At 37.5% G+C, this 14,912-nt stretch overlaps 1 protein-coding gene across 2 annotated transcripts in view; it reads right to left on the reverse strand.

Annotated features, from left to right (window-relative positions):
* Positions 1 to 14,912, reverse strand: part of PIK3R4 (phosphoinositide-3-kinase regulatory subunit 4) — a 72,624-nt gene that overhangs the window by 23,983 nt on the left and 33,729 nt on the right. For both annotated transcript variants that reach the window (XM_066244899.1, XM_066244898.1), the window contains exons 9-12: positions 13,847 to 14,050; positions 3,554 to 3,755; positions 1,599 to 1,786; positions 605 to 815 (exon numbers count right to left, since the gene is read on the reverse strand). In XM_066244899.1, the coding sequence (XP_066100996.1) occupies positions 605 to 815; positions 1,599 to 1,786; positions 3,554 to 3,755; positions 13,847 to 14,050 (805 nt within the window). The remainder of the gene's footprint in view (positions 1 to 604; positions 816 to 1,598; positions 1,787 to 3,553; positions 3,756 to 13,846; positions 14,051 to 14,912) is intronic.

The following is a 14,912-nucleotide window of genomic DNA, read 5'->3' on the forward strand; positions in this document are numbered from 1 at the left end:
ATCCAATATCAAAGACTAGCTTTACCACATTAAACTGGGCAAGTCTGTCAACATAACTGAGCTACACTGTCACCTGAAATATATCTAAATTTTTTGTAAGTCTTCTCAGAATATAGGAGTGTTTCCTTAAAATCTTAATGTTGATAATTGCTGAATTATGGTAGGGATATAGGAGATTTGGTTTCCTTTTCAGAGCGTTCATAATTTTTCTAATTTTTTTTTTACCTTTTTTAAAAGAAAATTAAGATGTCAAACCCTTCAGAAATTAAAAGCTGACGTTTACTCCCAGAAGCCTGACATTCATTGAGCAAGTGGCATGGCATTATAGCAGGCAGGTGAAACCTAACACAATAAATGGGGAAAATGGACCACACACAGGGTGAAACAGTAAGTGGCCAAAACAAGACACTGCAGTTGCCCCTCCGGCTATGAAAAGCCAAACTCCACAAATAATGACTTGAGATTTCTCACTTTATTGCTTCTTCCTTTAGGCTTCCAAAGTGAGTCTGTCCTTCCTTTGCCTGGCAGTTCACTGTCAGTACCCTGCACAGGCTCCAGGCTCCGGCACCCAGGCTGCACACACGCCCAGGCAGGGGCACCTTACCCGGGGGCGGCGGTTTACTCTCCCACTCAGCATTCTCCATCATCTGCTTCGCTACCCGCTCAGCGTTACACTGCTCCCGCTTCTGCTGGATGAGCTGCTGAAGCTCCGTCTTACAAGTTGTGATCCGAATCTGGTAGGTGGACGGTAAAATCGTACTACTTAAAACCTGTATTGTTGGTTTTCTACTTTGGACATTTGTCACTTCGGGAACCTGCAAAACAAACAGACTTATAGGTATTTAGGTCATCAGCAAAATATATTTGATGATAACAGGGGACCTATGTTCTCTTTATTCATTATACCAGCTTTCTGTCCTTATTAATGTACCAGTTTTTAAGTTCATTTAAATACAATGACATGTTTTTGATGAAAACCTAGTTAAAATGAAGTTTAAAACATTACATTTCCAAACTTCTACATTAAAAGAAAAAATTATCAGTGAAGCAATAACATTAAACTAAAATACTCACTAAGTAAACTGAAAAGAAGAAATAGAATATTACCACTTTGTTCAGTTAATATTTTCACTTAAACTATGACTGGTTAGGAAGGAGTTACCTTAAATGACACATTTATTTCAAATATTTCAAAATCACCATGACATTCTTACACAAGGCAAATCTGGAACTTTTCTTCCCAGAAGTATTTTTGATATTTTATAGACATAATCATGTTATATTAGAAGAAGAACAAAAGGAGATTTAAAAGGTTCACGGCAGACTAATTAAAATCACAGTTCATAATGACGTCTTCAATCCAAAATCTCAGATCATTTTACAGTGAGTGCACTACAACAAGACCTTTCTGATGCTTTCAGTAGCTAGATTTCCATGCGGCTATAAAATTAAACATAAACCTGTCTTAAAAAGAAACATGTCCTCCTACAGGACAAGTCACTATATTGATTTTCCCAGTACAGCACACAGCCTTTAAACATCCAAAACGGCAGAATGGGATGAAAGACAAAAGGAAGATTACTGCCTAGTGACAGTACCTGCGGAGAAGTTGACAAGGGGACACACACGCCAGCAGAGGACTCAGAACGAGGCGGCTTCCCAGCCTGAACCACCTCCTGGTCACTCCCCTTAGGCAGGGCCTGCGGGAGGTTAGGTGGCTCCAGTGACCCAAACATGCTCTTCCACTCTTCATTTACAGTGGAGTCTTGTTTCACGTGCTTTCTAGCTACAAAAACAGAGTCAGAACAGATGAAGGAAGTTCCAAAACCAGCACGCGCTTTTATTGCTTGTTGGAGGAGGGACAACAATGGACTTCCCATTTATCCTTTATGATCTCCAATTTATTTATATTTATATAACAACTCATTAACTCTCGCTTCATCCCTAGGGCAGACGAAGCAGATGCACTTTCAGTGGGGTTAATAATTAGACCCACCTGCTTCCTACTTTCACAAGGCTAGCTCAATTTCAAGTAACCACGTCATCTGAAAAACCAGTAATAAAATCTTTTTCCACACTGCTAAATATGACTTCTCTGTTTCTAGTATCAGTTACTTAGGAAAACAAAGTAAAAAGAGAATTAAAAAATCAACTGATATACAGCTACCTCCTGACCATAAATAGATGAGAAATTCCTCATTTTTTTAAACTTTGTTCAATTACAAAAAGTCAAGTTCTAGTATTACCAAAATTTAACGTGAATTACCCCCATAAGTTTGTATACATCATAAATGACATAGTTTAATGATATATGCCATATTATTTTACAGAAATAATACATACTGTTTACAACTTGCTTTTGTGTCTACTGAACAATATATGCTGAACATTTATTTCACCATTCCTCTACTAATGGACATTTCAATTATTTCCATTTTTTTCACTGGGAACATTCTTATACATATTTCTTCACATGCACATCCGTTTTTTCTTAGAAATTTCCCAAACTGAAAACTATCAAAGAGTAAGGACACTGCCCTCTAACAAGAATATGTACAATGTATACTGTCATCTACAGTGCATGAAATGCTTATTTCCCTACACCCTTACCAACCCTGGGCCTCAGTCTCAGCTAATGACATAGGCAGAAAATGGTACCTCATTGTTTTCATTCACATTTCCTTATTTACCTTTTCAAACATATGCATTTCTATTCTTCTATCAGTTGTATGTTCAAATCCTTCACTAATTTTTCTGTGGGGATGCTTGCATTTTTCTTATTACTCTATATGAATGCTTTACCTATTATGGATGCAAGCCACTGATAATTAAGTCGCAAATACTTTATCCCAAATTTGGCAAGTAGAGGTTTATTTTAAATATAATTCATCAGCTCCCTTCATAAGCTGATACTTGAATAGAGGGATTTTTAAAGGCACATACTTGGAAGTGAGTACATCTCAAAAAAGAGTTAAGGGGAAAAGGACAGAGATCTTAAAACCTCATACAATTAATATCAATATCTTCATTATAAGAGCTGGCAATTCTAAATCTCGAGCCTTCAAATGGTTAAGGCTTCTCTGATCTCTACTCGCTTGTATTTCATTATTAATAACAAGACTATTTCTAATTCACTGGACATTTCTTACTAATAATAAACTAGAAAGCTATCTCATTTTGCATAAACTTTTGAATTTGTGTTAGTGTTTATAAGATTAAAAAAATAGAATTTCATCTTCATCATACACCTCCACAGAGGCAACATAATTTTATTACAAGAGTAGAGTTCTGGTGTCAGGTTTTGATTTGAATCCTGATTCTGAGAAACATACAGAGCATGATTTTGGCAGGTTACTTACTTTCTTAACTGTTAGTTCACTTCTCCACTTCTTCTTCCCCAAATCTCCTGCTACATAACGGAGTCACTCACTGTATATGAAAGTTCTATATCTGGGATATGTGACTTTTATTTTATTACTATTTAGCTAAAACTAGCTTTATGTAATAACTAATAACACAAGCTAAATACACACGCACAAATAAATGTACTAACCTCGCTTGTCATCTGGTTCCTGTTTGGTTTTAACAAGATCTACTTGTCTCCCCGTTATGCCCAAGGCTCCCAAGTCAATTACACCTTTCTGACTACTGTCATGAAGATGGCTCTGGTCCACTATATTGGCCTTCGCTTTGTTAGATTTCATCATGAAGTCTTTTAGTGCCAGAAGTTTGTCTTCCTCTTCCTCTGTCATTCCCTAAAACCAAATAAAACCATATGTTCTAGGTTATTTTTGCCAGTAATAACAATTGGCCTTAGAATGACTAACAACTGAAGGGTCAAACCACCCAATTTAAAATTCTAAGAGTCAGCATGGTAAAAGGAAGCAAGCAACAGCAAAAGAAAAAGAAGGTATCAACAGAGAACAACCTCTCCCTACCCTGATCTCCCAAAACATACCCGCTCCACTGGGGCACCTTCTCCTTTATATCAAGATTTACATGTTAACTTCTTTTCTAAATGGGGGTAATCAAGTATAACTCATTTTTCTTCAAAGAACTTAATGCAGTACCTGGTATCTAGTAGATCTTTAATATATAACTTTTAATAAACATTTAACATCTAAACCAAAATTCTAGAAAAACAGTATTAGGCAAAAGAATGTATACCTACTTCCACCTTGCTCCTAGAAGTGTTGAGAATATTACATGAAACACTGTATGTGAAAGCGTGCTGTGATATAGAAAACATTCTACATCTTAGGAATGGATAGGCATGGTGGCTAAACTGCGAATGTGAGCAAGACCCACTATGATTGGAGTCAGACTGCCTAGGTTCAAATCCCAGATCCATTACTTCCTACCTGTGACCATGGTTAAGATACTCAATTTCTATGCACCCCTATTTATTTATCTATAAAATGAGGGTAATTGCTAGAGCCCATCTTACAAAGTTATTGTGAATTTTTTATAATTTAATCCACCCAAGACACTTAGAATGCTTGAAATGAAGAGCTAATAAATACTAAATAATTAACTTAAATAATTTAATGTGCAACTTAAAAATTATGGTAAATGGAACCGAGTTCTGCGTTTTCTTTTTAACTTTCCAACCATGCACAATATCCTCTAGAATATTTCTATTATACAAATAAAAACTTAATAAAATGGAAATGGAAATTCCCAAGGCCTCAATCTAGATCCCATTAGAGTTTAAAACAATGTTCACAACCCAGAGTCACAGTAAGACAAACAAACCCTAGTAAGTTAGAAAACTAGAAAATAGGAAAATTGCATTAAAGTATAATAATCACAGAGAGAATCTCGACGGTCTTTTAATATTAACTTGAAATTTACTTATTTTCACTTCTCATAAAACAATTTGTTACCTATAGTCAGAGTTCCAGTCTTTCTGCTAATCTCTATTTCAGTTTACAGAGCAAGGGAGCTCTGTTTCAGACCACTGATATATGCCACAACATGGGGAAGCCTTAAAAATATTTTGCTAAGTGCAAGCAGCCAGATAAAAAAGACCATATATGATTCCACTCATATAACATCCAAAATAGGCAAGTTTGTAGAGACAAAAAGTAAATTTAGTGGCTGGAGGGAGAGCCAAAAGAATGAGGAATGATTGCTAATGGACACAGGGATTCTTTTGGGGATGATAAAAATGTTCTGAAATTAGATAGTTGCTCTGGTTTCACAACTGTGTGAGCATACTAAACACTGAACTGTAAAACTTTTTATTGAGATACAATTCACATACAGTAAAATCCATTCTTCTAAAGCAGAGTTAGTCAACCTTTTTTTACCTACTGCCCACTTTTGTATCTCTGTTAGTAGTAAAATTTTCTTCTTTTTTTTTTCAATTTTTTTTTTTTTCATTTTTCTGAAGCTGGAAACAGGGAGAGACAGTCAGACAGACTCCCGCATGCACCCGACCGGGATCCACCCCGCACGCCCACCATGGGGCGATACTCTGCCCATCCTGGGCGTCGCCATGTTGCAACCAGAGCCACTCTAGCGCCTGGGGCAGAGGCCTAGGAGCCATCCCCAGCGCCCGGGCCATCTTTGCTCCAATGGAGCCTTGGCTGCGGGAGGGGAAGAGAGAGACAGAGAGGAAAGCACGGCGGAGGGGTGGAAAAGCAAATAGGCGCTTCTCCTGTGTGCCCTGGCCGGGAATCGAACCCGGGTCCTCCTCACGCTAGGCCAACGCTCTACCGCTGAGCCAACCGGACAGGGCCTAGTAGTAAAATTTTCTAACCGCCCACCAGTTCCACAGTAATGGTGATTTATAAAGTAGGAAAGTAACTTTACGTTATAAAATTTATAAAGCAAAGTTATAGCAAGTTAAAGCATATAATAATAATTACTTACCGAGTACTTTATGTCGGATTTTCACTAAGTTTGGCAGAACAAATCTTTATAAAATAACTTACTATAGTTAAATCTATTTTTTAATTTATACTTTGGTTGCTCTGCTACCACCCACCATGAAAACTGGAACGCCCACTAGTGGGCAGTAGGGACCAGGCTGACTACCACTATTCTAAAGAGTGAATTTCATTGTATGTGAATTATATCTCAATAAAATGTTAGGCATGCACCATACAAAAAAAAAATCTGACAAGGACACTATAAAAAAGGAAAACTGAAGGATAAATTGTTCATAAAAGTACATGCATAAATATTCACTAAAGTATCAATAAAGCAATCCAGCCTATTTAAAATTCATTTTGCATAAAATACTATTTATATACTTATATTTACATTTATTATATATTTATGCATTTTATAACAAAAATATATTTGAATATATAGATAGTTGTATTTAGTCCAAATATCCAGGAATAATAGGTTATAACAGGAAAATCAATCAGTGTAATTCACATCAGAAGAGAAAAACCATACAATGATCTGAATAAAGAAAAGACTTTTAAAAGAAAAGACTGATAAAACTTAACATTCTTCCATAATAATCCTCTTAGCAAGCTAGAAATGAAAGGGAATTTCCCTAATCTGATAAAAAGATTGTATAAACATAACCCAAATTGGTGTAATGTTGAGAGTTGTCCCAATGAGACAGAAAACAAGACAAAGATGCCCATTTTCACCAATTCTATTTAAAACTATACTGAAAATCCTATTTAAGTAAGGCAGCAGAAAAAAAAGTATTTATATTTAGATTGGAAAAATAAATAATACTGTTACTATTCACACATAGTATGACTATAAATGTACAAATTCAAAAGAAACATACCAGCAAGTTATTAGAAGTGATAAGTTTTACAGAGTTGCTGGATACAAAACCAGTATAAAAAATTTTTCAGCTACAGAAAGTTTTTTAAATATATCAATCATAGCATTAAAAAATAAAATACCCAAATGTATAAAATTCTACAAAGTAAACCATAAAACCTTACTGAAACACAGCTAATTAAAGACATATAGCATGTTCATCAACTAGAAGACTCAATATTGTCAATTCCAATACAATCTCAATATACCAACAATTTATTTTTTGTCTAAAGTGACAAGCTGATTTGGAAATATCATATGAAAAATAGATATGGAAATGCAAAGGACTAAGGACAGCCAAGGCAATCTTGACAAAGAAAAATAAACAGGGAGATTTTGCTCTAACCAGAGATCAAGTCTAAGAAAGGGGTTTTTTTTGTTTTGTTTTGTTTCATTTTTTAAGCACAAGGCAGAGAGAGAGAGACAGAGACAGACAAGAAGGGAAGGAGATGAGAAGTATCAACTTGTACTTGCAGCACTTCAGTTGTTCATTGATTGTTTCTCATACATCTCTTAACGATAGAGCACTAGCTGAGCCAGTGACCCCTTGCTCAAGCCAGAGACCTTGGTTCAAGCCAACAACCTTGGGCTCAAGCCAGCAACTTTGGGCTTCAAGCCAGTGACCTTTGGTCTCAAGCCAGTGACCATTGGTCATGTCGATGATCCATACTCAAGCCAGCAACCATGGGGTCATATCTATGATCCCATGCTCAAGCCAGTGATCCCGTGATCCAACTGGTGAGCCTGTGCTCAAGCTGGCAACCTCCAAGTTTCGAATCTGGGTCCTCAGTGCCTCAGGTCAACACTATCCACTGCAGCACCACCTGGTCAGATGAAAGTGCAATTCTATGTATATAAGCCCATATATAATATATACCCAACAATTCTGCTCTGGCTATGATGTAATAACAGAGACTAGATTTACCTTCCCACTTTAAACAACTTTCAAACTGGACAAAAAATATGAAACAACACTTTCCAGGCACTGGAAAACAGGCAGCACAGGGCTGTGATCTCCAAAATAAGGCTAAGTCCTATAACTGTCCCAGAGACGGTCACCAGGCCATGGAACAAGGAGAGAAAACTCAGTTCAGTAGAGCAGAGTCCAAAAGACAGAGTTCAAGGAAGCCATGAAGGTTAAATGTGAGAGGCCAAGAGCTGGACAAGAGGATGGATCTGGCAGAGAGCAAGAACTACAGAGGCATCTCCACCAGTCTCGGACTTAGTACAGGCAGACCTCCTTCCACTGCACTTTGCAAACACTGCCTTCTTTACAAATTGAAAGGTGTGGCAGCCCTGTGGCAACAAGTCTATTGGTGCCATTTTTCTAATAGCATTGGCTTATTTTGTGTCTCTGTGTCCCATTTTGGTAATTTTCACAATATTCCAATTTTTTCCATTACTATATTCCTTATGGTGTTGTTATCAATGATTTCTGATGTTACTATTGTAATTGTTTCAGGGCACCACAAATCGGTGACCACATAAAATGGCAAACTTAATGGCTAGACGTTGTGTGTGTTCTGACCGCTCCACTGACCTGCTGTTCCCTGTCTCTCTACCTCTCCTCCCCGAGGCACAACAATATTGATATTAGGCCAATTAATAACTCTGCATGGCTCCTAAGTGTTCAAGTGAACGGAAGAGTCTCATGTCTCTCACTTTATATCAAAACCTAGGAATGATTAAGCTTCAGAAGGAAGGCATGTCCAAAGCTGAGACCAAAAGCCAGGCCTCCTGCGCCAAACAGCCAACTTACAAATGCACAGAAAAAGTTTCTGACGGAAATGAAAAGTGCTACTCCAGTGAACACACAAATGATAAGAAAGTGAAACAGCTTTATTGCTGATATGAAGGAAGTTTTAATGGTCTGACTAGAAGATCAAACCAACCACAATTCCCTTAAGCCAAAGCCTAATCCAGAGTAAAGCTCTAACTCTCTTCAATTCTTAGAGAGGAAAGAAAGCTAGACGAAAAGTTTGAAGCTGGCAGAAATGAGGTTTAAGGAAAAAGCTGTCTCCATAACATACAGTGCAAGGTAAAGCAGCAAGTGCCGATACAGAAGTTGCAGCAAGTCATCCAGAAGATCTGGCTAAGATAATAAAGGTGGATCCACTAAACAATAGATTTTCAATACAGATGAAACGGCCTTCTATTGGAAGATGCCATCTAGGACTTTCACAGCTGGAGAAGAAAAGTCAATACTTGGCTTCAAAGTTTCATAGAACAGGCTGACTCTCTTGCTTGGGGTTAATGCAGCTGCTGACTCTAAGCTGAAGGCAGAGCTCATTTGCCATTCTGAAAACCACAGGGCCCTTAAGAATTATGCTACATCTACTCTGCTTGTGCTCTAAAACTGGAGCAAAGCCTGATGACAGCACATCTGTTTACAACATGCTTTACTGAATATGTAAGCCCACTGTTGAGAATACTGCTCAGTAAAAAAGATTCCTTTCAAAATATTCCTGCTCACTGACAAGGTACCTGGTAACCCAAGAGCTCTAATGGAGATGCACGAGATTAATGTTGTTTTTGTGACTGCTAACACAACATCCACTCTACAGCCCATGATCAAACACTAAGTTTAACTTTCAAGTCTTACAATTTAGGAAATACCGGTACATTATTTTGGAAGGCTACAGCTGCCATAGAAGTGACTGCTCTGATGGATTTAGACAAGGTCAATTAAAAACCTTCTTGAAAGATTTCAACATTCTATTTTTTTTATTATTCATTTTAGAGAGGAGAGACGGGGGGGGGGGGGGAGGAGCTGGAAGCATCAACTCCGATATGTGCCTTGACCAGGCAAGCCCAGGGTTTTGAACCGGCGACCTCAGCATTTCCAGGTCAGATTTCAACATTCTAGATGCCATTACAAACATTAGTGTTTTTAAATAAGAACAGATCAAAATATCGACATTAGCAGGAGTTTGGAAGAAGCTGATTTGAACACTCATGGATGACGCTGAGAGATTCCAGAGTTCAGTGGAGGAAGTAACTGCAGATGCGGTGGAAGTAGCAAGAGAACTAGAATTAAAGTGGAGCCTGGGGATGTGGCTGAATTGCTGCAATCTCACAATAAAACTTGAACAGGTGAGAAGTTGTTTCTTCCGGATGAGCAAAGAAAGTGCTTTTCTGAGCTAGAATCTACCCCTGGTGAAGGTGCTGTGGAGGTTGTTGAAATGATGACAAAGGATTTAGAATATTACATAAATTTAGTTGACAAAGAAGCAGCAGGGTATAAGAGGACTGACTCCAATCTTGAAAGAAGGTCTGCTGTGGGTAAAACACTATCCAATGGCATCACATGCCACAGAGAAATCGTTTGTGGAAGGAAGAGTTACCCAGTGTGTCAGACTTCATTGTCGTCTTATTTTAAGAAAATGCCACAGCCAGCATCAACCTTCAACAACCACCACCCTGATCAGTCAACAGCAGTCAACATGGAGACAAGACCCTCCACCAGCAAAATGGTTACAACTCACTGAGGTTCTAATCATGCTTAGCATTTCTAGCAATGAAGCATTTTTTAATTAAGGTGTACACAGTATATTTTTTAAGACATAATGCTATTATTGCACATTTAATAGGTTACATTGTAGTAGAAACATAAATTTCACATGCACTGGGAAACCAAAAAACTCATGTGACTGGTTTTATTGCAGTATTTGCTTTACTGCAGTGGTCTGGACTGTATCCACAGCGTCTCCCAGGTATGCCTGTACTGAACTACAAAACAATTACCTGAGGCCGAGAAAGAGCAACAAGAAAGCAATAAGCCAAAAAATTCCCAGACCTCACATAGGGGTGGGGCTCATTCACATTCCCACCAGTAAGAAAAGAAGGACTTCTTACTACACAGAGCATCAGGTCCTCAGAAGTCCTTAATAATTGGACTAAACTGGCCATCAGCCAAAGGTTGCTCTAAATCTGCCCTCACAAAGCTTAAAGGCAAGGCTTAAAGGGACCAAACTGATTCCAAGTAACTTAACAGTACAACAGAACAAATCTAACACTATATTAAGGAATTCAGCACCCAGTAATATAAAATTCACAATCAACAGAGAAAGAAACTGGGTGGCTAAGGGTCAGAGACTGGAGGAGAACTTACAAATTACACATATTCTTATACCTTTTTCAATTTTACACCTTGTATATATACTATACAGTCAAATATCAAAATAAAAATCTTTAAAAAGTTAAAAATATAAAGTATTGGTCACTTTTAAAATAAGGAGTGGAATCATTTTGTATTCTGTTAGTGCCTGATCAAATGGCTATGAATAGAACAGGCAGCTCTTGTAGACAACATCTATCTAAAATGGCCCTGCCATGTGTCATCTCCAGATGCTAAGCCCTACTGAAAAAGTGGAGTACAGACAGATTCCAACTTCCATACGGGTAAGGTTCCAAAAGTATACTTTAAGTCTATTATCTGGAACTCTGAACATAGAAACAATGGCATCCTGGTCTAGAAAGACCTATTTTACACATGACATATCTCAAGTGTAGTTCTATACAAAAGAGCCCTGCAGAACCCCAAGTAAAATAAAAATCTGTAGGAGTGTTCAGATTTCCCACTTGTGGAGGTTATAAACAAGTCTTTTCCCTCTGCAGTCCTGACTTTAGGAACAAGGACTTCATTCTACCAGTAATCCCAAACAACTCAGGCAGACAAGGACCAGAAGGAGCGGAGACAGAGAAGACTAGCAGGTAGTGGAAGAGATAAGCTACACATGGACTTCTTCCTAAGTCCACACAAAACCAACGCTAGCTTCTCAGTCTCGGATCCCTGTCCTTTGTTGACTTGAGAAGCAAGATGGTGCAGTGTAGGAGCATGGGCTTCGGAGATAGGCAAGTTTAGGTTTTAATTTCAGCTTTGTAACTTACTCTGTGAGCACAGTCAAGTTAACTACCCTCACTGATTCTTAGTATCTTTATCTATCCTCACTGATTCTTAGTATCTTTATCTATAAAGTGGGGATAACACCAGTTGTTCAAGCTCATTTTAAGAACAGTCACAAACTACAGAAAATACCAACTATAATGGTAAACTCATAGGTCCTCAAAAAATGAAAGCTTGTGTTTTTTCTGCTGTTACTCCTTCCAAGGGCCTCTGAGATTCTGGCCTGCTCTTCCTTAAACTAGCAGAACCTGTCTCTTAAAACCGAGTACTCAACACTTAGGAGTTTCCTAAAATAATTACTAACAGAAACATGAAACAGGGGATTACATGTTCCTCTTTCCCCACTCATACAAACAAGGGGATAATGACAGATAAATGAATACATCAAGCAAACATTTAGAGGGACAGAAGTCAGTGAGTTTTAGTGATTTCATCATGGAGGCTGAGGGAGCAGCAATGGTGGGCTTGGGAGAAGAACAGCAGGAAGTAATGAGGCTATAGAAACGCTCCTTCCCTCTCCCTCCTTTTACCCGTGTCAGTGGCAAAAATCTATACCCACAGCAAGTTTCAAGCTAGAACTAGAGGCCAGAGTGGCTCCGTGAAGTAACTAGTGACTTACAATGAAAAGCAAATTTCAGTACAGAGGCTTTTAATTTAATATAGAGGATTTGCAGGAAAGAGAGAAATACAAAGACATCACAATCCACACCCAAAGAAACATCTAAATTGGGATGGGTTCTATTGCATGCTGAAATCTTTTTAATAAGAATTACTTACTCAGGAGAAACAACAGAAAAATGTGATTCTCTATCCAAATTTTCCATATTTTGCTTTCTAAAATATAAAATAAATCTACTGTAAGGAGCCAAGGTTAACAGAAAGCCCAAAGAAAAGGCTCTTTAGCAATTCAAGTCACATCAAATTAAGCCTCCTAATATACAGGAAACAGAACCGCTGGCCTGGAAGGGACACAGAGGCAGCACTGGCCTCCAGCAAAACTTAGAACTAAAAGAACCAAAATGGTCACTGACTGGTCTTCCCTGGGAGCCTGATCCATTCAATCACCCAAACCAATGTTTAAGCATCAAACAGTACTAGATATTCAGTGACAGGTACAATACATGAAAGGATTTACACCCTAAAACTGACCAAATTCTCTCTGCAATTGAAGCATTTCCTCATCATCTTTTCACATTAGACAAGACATAACTGACAAGCATTCTCTGAACCGAAACATCCTGCAGACTTAAGGACAATCATTAAAGTTGTCCTTCAGAATTTGCTCTACGGCTCATGGAGCACTTATTCAGAACTTGTTACTCTTTATTTCGAATTATTTTTTCCCCCTTCCTGAATTCTCTTAAAACAAGATGCTGAACCTAGACTTAATATTTCTAAAGAGGCCCTTCTAATGCCATGTATAATAAAAAGATTACTCCCTAGTTCTAATAAGATTTGTTAACTGATCCAAATTCAGAGGCATTTAAGACATAGCAGTAAACTGCCGGTATATTCAATTTAAGCTACATTATAAATCCGTTATTGCAGCTGTTTGCATGCAGTGAGAACTCTGTGAATTTAGAACGAGATAAACTAGGAATTTTCTGGATTGCATCTGTGCTTTGCAATGTTTCTTCTAATTAAATTTCATTATATTTTCAGTGAAATATGGAACTGAATCAAGACCATTACTTAAATTTAAGCTGTTTTGTAATGGGCACACAACACAATCAGCAGTTCAAATGCTACAGAAATGTTTACCTGAAACCTAGGTACTCTTATTGATCAATGGCCCCCCGTTAATTTTAATTTTCTAAATAAAATAACTGTTTAATGATCATGTTCAAAATACATATATTTTAAAAAATCGAAGTTTAATTCTACTCTTTCTTTCATTTACATAACCAATAATGACAAAAACTTGTTAGGTCTCCCAGGATTCCTCACTCAGTTCAACTCAACGACTTCTCATTACCCTCCATCTCCAAGGACCCTGCAAAGGCGTAAAACAGCTGCCAGGTTTATTTACTTATTTATTCTGATGCAACCTAATCAACAAAATAGAGTTTTCATAGCAAACAAATGCTGTCATGTCTCGGTGAAATGGACATTTACATGTCAGATTTCAGAAAGGTGACCCACCTGTGAGAGCAGTTTCTTCAGGAGCTGTGCTATGGCAGGGTCCTCAGGCGGGGGGCAGTCAGGAAGAGACCCGTTCCGTTTCTTCTGACGCAGGTGAAGGTGTCTGAACAAGCTGGTAATGTCCTTCGACCTCAAAGCATAATCAAATATAGAACGACTGACTGGCTCTTTTAAAACACTGAGTAGAACAAGTTTTCTTTCAATCTATATCAAAAAAATAAAAAGAATCAGCCAAGAATACAACATTTTATACAGTTATTGTCAAATATGATGCAACTTGTGTAAAGTTAACATAGGTGTTTATTTTCTTTAAAAAATGCAAGATATGTTCATCTGCAATTTTTGCTTAGAAGAAAAAAGAATATTAGTGACAATAAAGGAGCTATGGTATTTCTTCTTATTATTGTTAACATCTGAGTACACATCTGTGTCTATGATACTGAAAGACTATTAATAAATACCTGGGCTAAAAGTTTAGAAAATAAAAAAGAATTTTCTAGATCCCAAAATGTCAGATCACTTCTTAAATCTAAAAAATACCTATAGTTCACAGGTTTAACAGCCAAAAGGTTTTGATCCAGAAAAGGTGCTCATTTGTCAAAGGGCTCCTCTTTAGCCACCATGATTTCTCAGTAGCTTCAACCACTTCTGGAAAACACTACTCTCCATGAAGTTCATAAAACCTTCTCTTCTTATCCCCAAGAACACTCTCCTTGTCAATGCATTTGTAGTAAAAAGGATGAGCACCAACAGTAATCAAGAGGACTTTCTTTAGATACATTTAACTACCTGGTGAATTGGCCAGTGGAAATCAGCACAAAGGGGTTATCTTTTGTCTAATGAAAACTGTAGGAAGGTATGATTTATGAAACATATGGATAATTAGCCTCAACTACTGATCCTGGCCTTTCAAAATGTAAAACAATGCTAAAAGCAAAACAAATAATTTTTGAGAAAACAGAATGGTACAGATTTCTAACAAACCACTTATATGTCATATTTATTCCACAACTAAGTTATTACAAAAAATGCATGCAATTTTTAAATCACAGAGGTATTTCACATT

This window comes from Saccopteryx bilineata, chromosome 10 (genome assembly GCF_036850765.1).
Source record: "Saccopteryx bilineata isolate mSacBil1 chromosome 10, mSacBil1_pri_phased_curated, whole genome shotgun sequence".
Taxonomy (NCBI): Eukaryota; Metazoa; Chordata; class Mammalia; order Chiroptera; family Emballonuridae; genus Saccopteryx; species Saccopteryx bilineata.